The sequence below is a fragment of the Chroicocephalus ridibundus genome, chromosome 22, assembly GCF_963924245.1.
Source record: "Chroicocephalus ridibundus chromosome 22, bChrRid1.1, whole genome shotgun sequence".
Lineage (NCBI taxonomy): Eukaryota > Metazoa > Chordata > Aves > Charadriiformes > Laridae > Chroicocephalus > Chroicocephalus ridibundus.
Window position 1 is genome coordinate 7,194,128 of NC_086305.1, and position 14,245 is coordinate 7,208,372.

Sequence of the window (14,245 nt, forward strand, 5' to 3'; positions counted from 1 at the left end):
CACGTTTCAGATTTCACGGTAACCCAAGTGTTTGGTGTCTTTAAACAGTTTGGCTTCTCTGGGCCTGCCCTGGCCGTTAGCCAGCTGAAGGGACAGGAGTAAACAGGTCCAGCACAGGCTCTGGCCACACAACAGCACAACCCCCGAGGCTGAACTGGCTCTTCCATGTGAGAACACGCCGGAAACAACCCCTGTGAGGAGGGAGCGAAGGCAAAGGGGATGAGGCAAGGCACATCAGTCTGGACAAGGAGACGCAGAATTGAAAGGACTCATTCGATGCACTCGGTGCAGCTTGGGAAGGGCAGTGCGCTACCTCAGAGCTTGCTCGAGATGAGAGAGGGGCAGCCAGGGCTCAGTGAGATTTAACTAACTACTGCAAGAGCCACTGCTCAGTTAATTCAGACTGTTTTTCCTGCGTGACTCTATGCGGACAAGCCCCGAGCTGGAGCGGCACAGCAGAATCACGGGCGAAAGGAGGGCTGCTTTCTGGCAGCATCTCCTCTCTGCACCCAGGGTCTCGGAGAGGGTCCACGAGGGCTCAGTGCTCCTGGATGCAGCTGCTGTAACTCTGTTTCCCCCAAAATGTCGTCACTAATGTGCCAAGCGAGCTGGCGGCGGAGGGCTAACCCAACCACTGAAACCACAAGGGTTGAAGCTATGACGATTTGGGGAAATACCTGCTGATCAGAGGGGCAAAAGCCCGGGGACCTGCTCGGTGAAGCCTGGAGGATGAGGACAGGGAGAGCCCGGCTGGGCAGCGCAGGGTTTGAAGATGCTGTGGCCGGGGCTGGGCCCTTGGCAGAGGGTGACAGAGAGATCCCACGTGCTTCAGCGTGGCCAGGGCATAGCCTCACCCTACAGATGAGGCTGGGAGGGTGAGAACCTACGAGCCTGGGCTGTCTCTCGGTACCGGATCCAGCCCATTCTCGCAGGGTTTAACCCTCTTAAATGCTCTGCCACATTGTCTCCCTCATTACCGGTCTACGCTGGGCTCCTGGTACGGACTGGGTGCATTTGACCTGATTTCCAACTTGCCCCCTGCTGGTACCACCCTCGCTGGGTGCTCCCCAGGGCTGGGCAGAGGCAAGGAAGCGACAGCCGTGCTGTGACATGGAACCATCAAATTGTCTGGGTTGGAAAGGACCTTTCAGATCATCGAGTCCAACCGTTAACCCAACACCGCCAAACCCACCACTGACCCACGTCCCTCAGCCCCACGTCTGCCCGGCTTTTCAATCCCTCCAGGGATGGCGACTCCACCACTGCCCTGGGCAGCCTGGTCCAGCGCTTGACAACCCTTTTGGGGAAGAAGTTTTTCCTCGTATCCATCCTAAACCTCCCCTGGGGCAACTTGAGGCCATTTCCTCTTGTCCCATCGCTTGTTCCTTGGGAGAAGAGACCAAAAACCCCCTGGCTGCCCCCTCCTTTCAGGGAGCTGCAGAGAGCGAGAAGGTCTCCCCTCAGCCTCCTCTTCTCCAGGCTGAACACCCCCCGACAGACATCTCCTCCCAGCCAGGCAGGGGCTGTGTTCCCAACACAAACCTTTCCAGCAATAAAAATGAAGACGAGACCCCAGCCAGGTGTAACCCGGGCTAAAACGCACGCTGCCCCGTGAGAGAAAGCACCCGAGCGGTGGCGGAGGACCCCATCGACCACAGCCGAGCCAGAGGAGGACTGCCACAGGGACAGCCCAGCACCTCCGTGTCTGCCACAGCGCTTCCGACGGCTGCTGGGGAAGGTGCCCGGATCCCACGGTGACGGGCAGTGCTGGAAACCGTCCCTGGAGGCTGCGTCACGCTGCTGATGCGGGTGGGCAGGACCTGTGCCCAGCGCACAGGAACGGAGCGAGTGGGCAGTGTCCGAAAACCTGCCTTGTCTTGTCTTTTTTTTTTTTTAGTACAAGGTAAAACCTTTATTACAACTTTTCATTCATAGGTATACAATATCTGAAAGACAGATATGGGGAAAAAAAAGTAATATTGTTATAAAATGTCACATTTATTGCTACATTACTGTTATATACAGGACAGTTCTCAAAATCTACTTTAAAAAAGTTAGGATTATTTAAAAATTCCAAATAATCCAGCCAGCTGTTTTGACACTTGTATAAAATTATTTAAAAAAATGAAAACAATTCATATCTTGAGGCACTCAGAAACACAATTTTATCCCCCAATTGTGATTCATTTCAAAGAACAACGCATTTCCCACCCCCAAATACTTTATTTTTTTTTTTTTTTTGCTGGGTTAGGCATATATATATATATATTTACTATATATATAGTTCAAAACTATAATGTGTATCTGATTTAAGAACAAGGATTTCAGCCACTTAAGTACATCTGGATTTACAGGTAGGCAGCATAAACATCAAAAGCAAGGACCATTTTTTTAAAGGCCAAAAACGAAAACCAAAAACAACCCAAAACTTTCTACGGGGTTAAAAATAAACAACTTCCGCAGGCATCTCCCATCTGCTCTCCCACACCCCACCCACACCCCCTCCCCCCCACCGTCCTACAAAAATATATAGAAAGAGTAACCCAGTAACGCTTCGTTTCCCCAACGAGCTGGAGCCCTCCGTAGAAAATGGGCCATTTCCTGCAGACCGCGAGGTCCAAGCGCGTGGTTGGGGTCATCCCTGCTCCGCTTCCCTGGGTGCCTCTTTCTCCTCTCCCCTCTCCCGGCAAATTGGCCACCGCTGGCAGGAGGGTGCGCGACTTCCCACGGCTCCTTCCCTCCCCGAGAGGCCCCACGGAACAAGGTTTGCTCAAAAGCTGGTGGGTTTCAAGTGATTTGGGAAGACGTGGCACCGGGGAAGGGGGAACCGCAGCGTCCCTAGCTCGCTGCCGCGGGGAGCTCCGTGGCTCCCCAGGGCACAGCCCAGGGATGCAGGGCACAGGGATGCTCTTCAGCAAAAGGCCTCGGTACCCGCCACACCCCATTTTGAAGCACAAGCCCCTTTGCTCTCCCGTACTGGTGCCCGCAGCTGCACCGTGCCAAGATGTAACAGGGCGCGAGTTTTATTCCCTCTCCTTCCAACGCAGCAGGCGCTTGGCTGGACCAGGGTGGGTATCACAAGGCCTGAGGAGCAAGAAGCGTACAAAAGCAGAGGGACAGAAATACCGGCGTGGAGACCCATGGCAGGGCTGCCCCTTGCCCCCTGAGAGGGGGACGCAAGACGGACACAGAAGTTTCGGCAGAACGGATGCCTGCGGCCTGCACCGCCCTCCCCACCAGAGACCACCTCCACGCTCGGCTCCCGCGGGAGTCCCGCAGGCAAAGGCACTGCAGCTGCCGGCTCTGCAGAACGGGGGAATTGCCCTGAAGATCAAACCTCTGCGCAGAGCACTGGGTCCGTCCATGCCTGCCCCAAGGGCAGTGGGGCAGGGAGGCGCAGCCGTGCCATGAGACCAACCTGCGGCATCCACCTCCCAAATGCTCCCACCTCCGCCCCAGCAGCTGGTGGCACGGCTCTGCCCCGCTCCGAAGAAACCCACGGTGGCTGCGCACAAAGGGAAACGGCTTGGAGGTGTTGGCTGGAGAGACTGGGGAGCGCGGGAGGAAGGAAGACGCACCTTCAGGCTTGAGGCGGTTGAAGGACCAAGCCAAGCCTGAGGGTCAGGCATTAACGGAGCAGAACATAGAGCCGGGCAGCAACGAGGGGGGACACGGCTGCTCCATTCAGGGGTGCTGGGGGAGATGGTGTGAGATGAAGGGTACCGGCAGTGGGCTGCCGAGCACCGAGCAGAAGGCACAGGAGGGTGAAGGGTGCGTGGAGGAGCCCTAGGACCTGGTCTTGCCCCCTCCGATTCGGTGCTCAGCTCCTGCAGCAGGAATTGGAAGGGATGTTCCTGTGATCCCACCCCTTGTCTATTCCCCGCCCAGCTCCAGGGCACAGGTCTTGAAATGCTTTTGGAGCTGCTAGAAATGAAGCTGGACCCTGAGAGCAGCAGGGAGCAGGAACTCGGCAGGCATGGACAAGAGCAGAGAGAACGGGATGGGCTGGGATCTGGAGAGCCCTGGGGGAGAGGAAAAGGGGGGTTGCATAGGATTTAACAGGGCAAAGACCTTGTGCAAGCTTGCGGTACGGAAAACAGGTCTTGCTATTGCTGGTGTCGAGCAGGAATGGGGGAATCCAGTGGCCATGGCTGGCTCCAGGTCAGCCAGCACTGCACTTTGGGGGCTGATGGCTCGTCCTGGCCCAACTCCAGCACCAGCTTTCCTTCACCTCCCCATTCGCAGCTATTTTCTAAAACCCCAGGCCAGGGGCTTGCTGAAACTGGAGCTGGCCCAGAGCCACCAGCACAGCACACGGCAGGGCCCGCAAGAGGACTACGGGCTCCACTGGCACCGAAGCTGGCAGCCTCCCCATGATGAGCAAAGCGCGGGGACGCAGGGGACTGGGGGTTTCAAAGGCCTCCTGTTTGTCAAGGCCCCCCCCCGCCTGCCGAGGGGGAGGATGCGCTGAATCGCCCAGCAAGGGCCCAGGGCCCAAAGGCTCTGCTGGCTTCAGTGGGGACATGCGTGAGGTGCAAAGGACCTTTGAAGTGCCTTCTGCGCTGAACCTGAAATTGCAGACTCCTGGGGAAACCCCAGCCTGATTCTGTCCTTCCTCTTCAATTGCCATAGGGCAGCGAGTGCAAAACCTCCAGGAAAACGGCTCATCACCGATGCACGGGCGAGAGGAAAAAGCTGTTTGCTGAAGTGACAGCTGGGGAGGTTTCACACCACACTTCTGCATTTCTCCGCTGGAGAGGGCAAAAACCCCGACTGCAGAGCAGGGCAGACCCCTGGCCCTGGAGTGATGGCACACAGGGAGGGGGGCAGCAAGTTGACCCCACCGTGTGGGGCTGGCACGGATCTGTTCCCGACAGCCAGATGTGGGACCTTGGGGTGCGCATCTCACTTGAGTCTCCCCGATTCCTGCAAACCATCTGCCCGGGCACTGCGGCGCCCCTTGCTCCCGGGCTGGAGCTCGGTGCAGACAGGAGGGGCACAGACTGGGATCCAGATGTCCCAGGTCCTGTCCCTCCCGCCAACACACCTCCGTAGGATACCAGCGCCAAGCTGTGACAGCAGAAGGGCGGAGAGCCCGAGGAGATGTTGGCAAAGAGCTGGAGCTGAACTCAAGCCAGGCCGCGAGCAGGTCTGACTGGTGGGTCACAGGCAAGTGAGCGACTGCCAAACCAGGGGTTAACTGGAATTTTGCTCCCCAGAGTGCGCTGGCAGCAGCTGTGGGGCTGTGAGCCCTCGACGCCGAGCGCCGTCAGGAGACCGTCAAGGTGCAGTCTCTGAGAAGCTGCAGCTGTTTTGCTCTGGGGCGAAAGCAGGTGAAGAGGGAGAAAGAACAAAAATCTGCAATTTTTACTGTTAATAAACTGGATTCCAGACACTCCCCAGCACCTGGCGGCACGCAGAGCTCTCCGGCGGGATGCGCAGGGAGGCAGGGGGCTGCTCGTGGGGGGAGAAAGAGGAGATCCCTTGGGCTCAGGACCCGAGGGCTGCACTCCAGCGCTGGCCCTGCCACACAAGAAGTGTCCCATGGCAGCTGCGCGCCTGGGACCATGGTTCCGCTCTCGGACCGCGACACAGCTCAGCTGCTGCGGCCTGAGGAAAGAGAAACTAAAAAATGCACACAGGGGAAGGCGGCGTCTCCCCTGACTCCCGGTCTGACGGAGGAAGCTTTGTGGGAGCTCTGCGACCCCCAGCGCTGACGGGGGAGAACCCAAGCATGCAAGGCCGAGAAAGGACGCGGAGAACTGTAGCATGTCACCCCTCCGTGACACCTCTCTGCGCAGGACCACCGGCGCGAGGGACGCGCAGACAGGCAGAGAAGCAAGTTTGAGGAGAAAAGTAGACTGTAGGACTGCGCGGTTGAACGCCAGCAGAGCTGTGGGCTGGGGAGGGCGCAGACCCTGGCCCTCTTCGACCACGACACCTAAAGGCAGGAGTTTCATTGCAACAGGCTGATATTTTGGGGACAGCACCTGACAATGCTCATTTTCAGAAAAGCCACTTTCCCTGGCAGGTGACGGGCACCATGTTCACCCTGAGCCAAACACACTGGCGTGCCAAAGTAATTCCTCCTTGCTGCGATTCCTCCCTGCGATTTCCTCTGCGATTTCTCCCTGTGCACCCGGGGAGCAGAGATGTCACCACAGCTGCGCGGGGCTGGCGCCGGCAGCAAACGCGCCGGCACACAAAGCACCCTGCGCCATGGAGGCAGCTCCCGGGCACAGCACTACCAGCCCCTGACACCGCGCTTTGCTGCTGGAGGAACCAAGATCTCCCCCAAACCCTGGCACCGGGGGTTTATGCTCAAGGACCTTCGTCCAAGCCTCGCCAAGGAAGGAAGCTGGTTTTGCAGGCAAGAAAAGAGCATCTACACTACCCACATGCAGATGAAAAGCCCCATCTCTGTTGCAGTGCCTGGTGGTTTGGGGATGATGGGAGAGGCTCTGTCTCATCAGGAGTCCCCCCTTGGCCTTCAGGCGTCAGCAAGGACTTGGCGGGGGTGAAGGAGTTCAGCAAAATTTTGAACAAATCATAAATCTTCGCATATTTCCAATTTTGAGGAGTTTCTGGATTTTTCCTGACTACAATCTCTTTTTTCTTTAAATCCAGTTGTACGTGACTGCTACCTCAAATTCTTGTTGCAAAATCTAAGTGTCGGGGAAGCACTTCTTCATTTTTTTTTTGTATGGTTTCAAGCTTGCCAGGGCTGGGATGTTGCTCCGTCCCTCCCTGGCCCCGGGACAGTGGCACTGGGCAAACAGAAAACCCCGCGCAGCGAGCGCCCTGCCGACCCCAGCGCCCTCCGGCCGACTGGGCAGAAACGCTCGCGGGATGACGTAGCCGCTTACAGGCTGCAGAAAGCAGCTGATGAGTCCCCGGTTCCTACCCCAGAGCACGAATCGGGGTTGTCTGAGCCTCCGGACCCGGCTGGCAGCCTATGGAGGGGCACTGCCCCCTCCCTGCGTGCTTTACCAGCCCCAAACTGAACTTGCTCCAGCACCTGAAGCACAACCCGACACGGCAGGACACTTCAGCAAGACACGGCTTTTGCTGCAAGGGAACTGCTCCATGGGGACAAGGCTGTCACACACGGAGGAAAACCTCATCCGTCTCACGCTGCCCGTCGCTTAAGCAGGCAGAAGAACCCGAGGGAGGGAAGAGCGTTGTAACCTGACAAGGTAATTAGGCTGAAACATGTCTGTTGACACAGGCAAGAAGAACGTGTGTTCCCGGGCTGCAGGGACCACAGCCACTGGCCTTTCCCGGCCTTCCTGGGGACAGAGCTGGAGGCTGCTGGGATCTCGGGTCTCACCACACAGCAGCGGTGGTGGGAGCAGCAGGCTGTGGGCAGGGAAAGCCCGGAGCACCTGAAAACCTCAGAGCTCTGGTTGGACCTTGCAGAGTCCCAGGCACTGCCAGTGCCAGGGGCAGCAGGGAGAGATGGTCCCGTGCTGCTCCGGCACTTGTAAGCGGCTCCTCTCCGAGATGCTACAGGGGCTGAGCCCGCGGTACCCGGGTGTAGGTGGGAGATGAGGAATATCCCGAGCATTTCCAGCAAGCTCTGCTGGAGCAGAAAACACAGCTATGAGCACAGAGGAGCACCGGGAGGTTATGCCAAAGCCTAGGAAGTGCCACAGGACCTAATCCTGTTCGCCAGTCCTTCCCTTTCCCTATGCCAAAGCGATACAGCCTCCCCAGGAGCACAGGCCAGAGAAGCAGAAGGGAGAGACAGACCCTGCTGCTGGGGGTCCTACCGGACTCGCTGTCCCCATGTCCCGCCCCCAGGCCAGCACCCGTGCCCCGTGAACTACCCTGCCTGATTGGGCTCTGCCAGGCAGATCTGGGCAGCAGCCGGCCCCCGTCCGAGAGCATCACAGACACTGCCGAGACGGGATTTAACATCCCCCCGGGGAGCTGACCCCGTCTGCCTGCAGAGCTGGGAAGAACCGGGCACCAAAAGTTTCAGAAGGGGAAGGAGAGGGAAGAAACAAGAATAAATTCCCGGTGGACGCTTTTCCGTTGCCAACTCCAGAATGGTTGCCACAGCTCAGCACTGCCAAGCACCTCTTCCTTTGCTCTCACACCTCTGGGGCACCCTGCCACATGGTGGGGCTGCCAAGGGTCTTCCTCCCGCTGAGCACACTGGAGCAGTCTGCAGCGACACTGGGAAGCCCTCGGAGCGAAGGGATTGTTGGCCCAGCTTGGCTCCTGGAGCATCTTGTGCAGGACAGGAGCTTACTGCTCCCCTCCTTTCCAGCACAGAGAGAGGAGCCCACACGCAGGTGACAGCGGCCACTCTGCATCCCCCGGGCAAGCCGGGCGCACGCTGAGCTGAGTTTGCCTCCAAGGATGCTTTGGAGATACGGCAGCGGGTGAAGGTGGGGTGCAAAACCACCCCTCTCCCCAAGCCTGCAGTGTTTCGCATTTCCCATGGTGGTGGCTCCAGTGCGGGGAGAAGCTGCGCAAAGACGGGGATCCTGCTGCTGGTCACTGCAGCGCGCGCGGGGGTAGCTGCTCCCTTTCCTGCCACCTTGGGCTCCGCTGCCTGCTGCCAGCGTCCGCAGGTCCAACTGCTGCAAGGTCAACCCACACAGTGTCCCGCTGCTGCCTCTGCTCCGTCCGACTCGGCCTCTTCCCAATCCTCCAGCTTTGTTCAGTTCGTCTTTGTTCAGTGCTGCCCCTGGAAGCGCCTCTGGCAGCGGGCGTTTGCTCAGACGCGTGGGCAAGAGGCGCTTTCCTCCGCCCTGGCCTTTCCTCTTGCATCCGTGTTGCTTCTTTGCTTACCTTTGAAAGCGCCCCGGTCCCTCAGTTCTCTTCCACCCCCCAAGGCCTGCTCTCTCCCAGCAGCCCGTCCGCCATCACGACGCTCTGCGACAGCGATGGGGCAGCAGGACCACGGCCTCCGGGATCCTCCAGGAATAAAACAAATCTTGGAGAGACCCTTGGTGGACCTCGGTCACCTCCCGGGAGGAGCGGGAGCGCTGCTGAGGGACGCTGCTGCGACTTGCTTTGCTGTTTAACTTCCTTTTCCCAAATCAGAAGTGGCCAAAGCAAAGAGATGGTGAATTCAGCACGTGAGTTTGTTTGTTTTTTCATAATGGAAGGTACAAGCCAGGCAAGGAAGAACATTCCCTCGCTGTGGCTACATTCGCTTTTAGTGGCTTTCAGAGCCGAATCTGAGAATTCCTCTCTTTATATCCAGTCTCTCTTAATACAATTTTAATATTCTGGTTGATCCTAAAGATGCAACGTTAACTATAGAAACAGCAGCAGAAAAGCATGGGGTACAAGACATTTTTTTTTATACAAAAAAAAATTCTTTTCGTTGCTTACAAAACATATGCAAAAGAAGCTAAAAAAAACCAAAAGGCATTGCTATTTGTTCTACATAAAAAATCTCATAACTAATGTTCTTTTTTTTTAAAAAAGAAATATCAAGCTTAGGCACAATTTTGCTGCTGGCTGCTTGTGAACAAGCCAAGAGAACACGCCACCCCCTCCTAACTGAGTGATATGTATTGACTGTTCCGCACTTTATACTTAAGGCAATTTTTTTGTTTTCGTTTTGTTTTTGACAAAGTGTTTTGTTTTTTTTTTCCACCCCTTACGTCATGCCAGGATCCGTCCACGTGTGTCAGTATTAGCAGTACTAAAGTTTATGGTTTGAGAAGGTTGCAGGTCACACCGAGGGTTTTCTTCCTACAGATCTCTCTATCCAGAGGAACAAAAAGATCTACAAATAAAAAAAAAAACCCAAAAGCCCGAAGTGAGAAAAACCCAAATGAGAATAAAACTCTGCTCCTTGCGTGGGGAGGCTGCAACCCCCCTTCCGCAGCCCCTCATCTCCGCAGGAGACGTCAGCCCCGAGGGCTCCACATGGCTGCAGCGGCCGAGACCCGAGCTCTATTCTGCCAAGACACCGCCTTTGTCTTTAATTATTTCCAGGGCAGCCCCGGGCACCCACCGGCACCGGGGATGACGCTGGGGGACCACGGCCCTCGCTGACGGGGGTCACCGCTCCTGGATCTGCTCAATCCCCCGCCGACATCCCCACACCGCTTGGGCCAAACAGGCTCCGGCTACTCCTGGCCAAGCACGGGGTTTCCTTAAAAATGGGGACAGCCCAGCAGAGCCTGCGCCGGCCACAGTCTTGCGGGGGGGAATTTTCACCTTCTGTGTCTTTCTCGGCATTTCTGGGACCTGCCCGATCCCTCCCACAGGGCCACTGGGCAAAACTGGGGAGGTGCAGAGCAGCGCGGAGCTCACGCAGGGCGGTGAGAGCCCCGAAACCCTCCTGGCTACAGGGCTGCCCCTCTCCTGTGGGGCAGAGGCTTTGGGTGTCCACGGATGAGCAAACGGCATGCACGCGCGAGTCATTTACTTAAGGTTAATTAAGAATTACACTGGCTGGTGCCAAACGAGTGGGGCTTAGCAGCCAAAGCAGAGTGGCGCGCGTTGGGTGGGACCTGCAGGGGGGTGCTGGGATCACGGGGCGGGGGACAATACCTTTACATGTGTCCAACAGGGTTGTGACCATCTCCTAGACCAGGATGTGAAGCTGAAAGTGTCATCTGGGGATCTCCTACTACTCCGGACACTTTCTCCTCTTCCCGACGCTTCAAGCAGGCTGCTTTAGGGTTGAGATTGCGCTCTATGCCAAAAACAGCAAGGGAGGGAGGGAAGCAACCTCAGTTTGGGCAACAGCGTCGCGCACGGCAGCAGCATCCGAAAGAGAGAGCGAGGACACGAGTCCCAGGACAGACACACGGGGCCATGCAAGGAAACAACCTCAGTACGAGCTGCTCTTTGCCTGCCGCTCCTTGCAGTGGCTGCAGGAACTCGGCCAGCCCCCTGCCAGAGCACAACCCCGTGCCCGGCTGAAACGCCATGCCAGTTTAAACGTGTGCTCGCTTACAGAAAACCCCGAGTGCCTCAGCCAGCTCTCGGAGTCGAGGACTGAGTTTTCCAAAGCTGCTTAATGGAATCCGGGTGCCAAATTCCCATTAAGCACGAGGGGAGACGGACGGAGCAGCCTCGAATCCGCCCCAGGCTGGCGCTTTGGAAAGCTCAGCCTGCCGCGCGCTGCACCCAGGGTGCCGCAAACACACACCCTCGCACCGAACGCAGGAATCACAACAGAGATGCCCGCGCACGCAGAGGTGTGGAGGGGGGGGGGAGAGAAAAGCCCCGAAATGCACCTGCCAGCTGTTACCATACCTCGTACTTGCTGCTCCAGGCCCAGAATGACCTGCACCGCTTGCTGTAGGATGATCAGTTTGGTCTGTGCTTTGTCCGTTTTTAAGTGCATCTGACACATGCGTCCCAGTTCTTTAAAGGCCTCGTTAATGTCCCGCACACGCACCCTTTCCCTGGCGTTATTGGCCATTCTCCTCTCCCGGTCCCTCAGATCTTTGTCCTCCAGTGACAAGGCCTCGTCTGTACTGCTGGGTTCATAGCACCACAGGGATTAGTCAGGGGGGCGGTACCGAGGGGGGGGCTATACGTTGCCGTGCTGGTAGTGCTTCTGGTGTCCACTGGAAACGGCTCAAACAGCCTCACTTTGCAAAGCCAATTCGTCTCGGGTCCCTCCTGGAGCGACCCGGGCTATTCGGGCTGCGCGTCACCCCTGCGAGCCACGCGAAGGTGCTGCCAGCACGGGGCCGGAGGGTGCTGCCAGGGGTGAGGGCGGGCAGTGGGTGCAGTACTGGCACCCACACCTTCTCCCCCGCTGCAAAATTTTGCCTGTTTGTTTTCGGCTGAAAACCGTACCTTTGCGGGGAATCTCAGCCAAAAACATCGGGTTCATCCCCCAGGGAAGACTTTTTGGCAGAAAGCAAATCCCTCTTTGTAAAATTTCCTTCAAAAAATTCCCGCCTGCAGCAAAATTCCTCCCAGTGAAAGCGTTTCGGGCAGCTGTGCCGCAGCCTGGTCCGACACCCTAATGTGGGTGAGGGCAGCACCGGGGGCAGGAGCCAAGTGCCCCGGCTGCTGCCGAGGGTCAGTATCAGATGCAGACACTGAATTCAGCCCAAATCACTCTGGAAGGGGGTGATTTTCTTTTCCAGGCACGGTCAGGGGCTTTGGGAGAGCCTCCATCGCCGGCAGCACCCTGCGGGTGCCCAAAGCAGGCAGGGACAAGGGGGAAGGCAGAGTCGTGCTGGCAGCATCTTAAACCGTGGCCTCGCCCGCAGCCCATCCCCTCCAAACCCCCAATTTACTGTCCAGACAACCTTCTCCCCCAGAGCAAAAATTCTTGCGGGAAAGCCACCTATCTGAGGAGGGTCCTCGGGTGAGACCTGGCACTGGGACAGACTGTGGCCTTCGGCTCCAGGGGAACCCCGCGGGGATAAGCCTTCACCAAAGAGGGGCCACGGAGTCAGAGCCTTCCTGGATGCGCCGGGGAATCTGAGGAGCCTCCAGACGGTGCCTGACTGCGGGGAGGGGGAGCAAGGGCTCCCCAGGCGAGCATTTGCCTCTGTGGGACAGAGGGTTGCCCACTGTCCCTGCCTGCGTCCTCTCCTCGCTGCCTTTTCCCTGCTCGTGTCCCTTCCTCACTGCCTCGGTGGCCCAGCTGGCACCGCCACCGTCTCTCCAGCACGCCTGGGGTGGCCGAGGGAGCGGAGCCACCCGCCGCACTGGCACCCGAGCCCACCGGCAGCAGGAACCCAGCTCGTTCCTCTGAATGCACGCCGGCAGCGGCGGTTCCTGGCTGGTGGCAGGGACATAGCTCTGCCGCAGCTGGGCAGGATGGAGCTGTATTTTAGTGGTGGTTTCGGCAGTGTTAGGTTGATGGTCGGACTCGATGATCTCAAAGGTCCCTTCCAACCTAGACAGTTCCGTTATTCTACGATTCTATATCCCCGCCACCGGCAAGTGCTGCTGGTGCTTTGCGCGGCCATGCTGGGTCCCCCAGGTTACGAGGACACACACTGCCTCGGCTGCCTTGTGCCCTGCTCAAAGAGGGCACTGACCTGCCTGCCTGGCCCCCTGCTCTTCTTGCCCTTCCTGCCCCTTTAGCTGCTGACAGCAGCACGAGGATCCTGGTAGCCCGGTCTGGGCATGTGGGGACCCGACGGCCCCACGCCCGTGCCAGCCCTGCAGCAGGGGACATGGGGGACGCCTCCTCTCCTGCAAAGCAGCCCGAAGGCCAAACCCGCCGGAGAAGGGACACCTTTGCTGCCTGCGCTAACGCCTGCTGACAGCAGCACGGGGGGCTCAGCTCGCTGCCCTGGCTGCCTCCAAGAAGGGTTTAAAAAGGGACAAGCGTGGGAGACCAAAGTGAACACGGTGCCAACTCTGTCTAGCCCCTGCCCCCCACCGCCCCTCGGCTCCTGCCTCCATCCGCAAGCAGCAAGTACAAGGTAGAGAGTGGGACCACCGAGAGGTCACGGCTGGGGACTGTCTGTAGGAGATCGGAAAGAACAGAACCAAAAAATAAAAACTCGAAATAAAAAAATAAAAAGGAAGGGGAAATTAAAAAAGAGACAGGAAAAAAATATACATGTTATGAAAGGCAAAAAATTACAAACTGAAGAGAGGCACAAAGGACTCCAACATCAATGCAACAGCAGAGGCCAGCAGAGAGGAGCACAGCCAGGCACAAACCACCGATGCGTGTTACAACAGCCTCTGCAGAGAGAAAGGGGGTTAACCTGCCACGGCCCCCTGTGCAGCGGGGCCGGCGAGCAGGAGCATGCACTGCGGGATGCGGGAACAAAGCAGCAAAGTCCTCCGGAGCGGGAAGCCAAGCTCTCTGCTTCCCTCCCACCGGGACGCGGCACCCGAGGCAAGCACGGGCAGCCGAGACGGGCGCAGGAAGGGAGCGAGTGTGCCCTGTGGCTCCAGGCTCTGCTAGGGACGCGCAGTGCTCCCAGCTCGCGTCGGAGATGAGTGTACAGGCAGCGAGGGCTGCCCAACCTTGGGCTCGGTGTCTCCATCCCGCTGCCCCTCACACGGCTCCAGCCAGGCCCAGGAGTTTGCCGGGTGCCCGCAGAGCCAGGGGCACAGCGGTGGGGACAGGAGCACAGAGCGGGACAACGGGGCATCGCTTGCTGCTGCTGCGGCCGTGGGCAGAGATGGGCTCTGTGCTTGGAGCAGCCATTGGAGAGACGTCAGATCTGGGCCCCCACTGGGAGATTTGATGGGTTTTGTGGTTGGTTTTTTTTTTTCATTTTGTTGGCCAAGCAGCTGAGCAAAACACCTGGCTGCGGGAAAGCGAGGACGGCGC

At 57.9% G+C, this 14,245-nt stretch overlaps 1 protein-coding gene across 16 annotated transcripts in view; it reads right to left on the reverse strand.

The window, feature by feature from the left end:
• Positions 1–1,943: 1,943 nt before the first annotated feature.
• Positions 1,944–14,245, reverse strand: part of TCF3 (transcription factor 3) — an 86,083-nt gene continuing 73,781 nt past the window's right edge. For 7 of the 16 annotated variants that reach the window (XM_063358379.1, XM_063358380.1, XM_063358366.1 and 4 more), the window contains exons 19-20: positions 10,525–10,669; positions 1,944–9,751 (exon numbers count right to left, since the gene is read on the reverse strand). In XM_063358379.1, the coding sequence (XP_063214449.1) occupies positions 10,527–10,669 (143 nt within the window). In that variant the 3' untranslated portion in view covers positions 1,944–9,751; positions 10,525–10,526. Of the gene's footprint in view, positions 9,752–10,524; positions 10,670–11,235; positions 11,463–14,245 lie in introns of those variants that run through there. The other 9 variants (XM_063358381.1, XM_063358367.1, XM_063358372.1 and 6 more) reach the window with 4 other exon arrangements.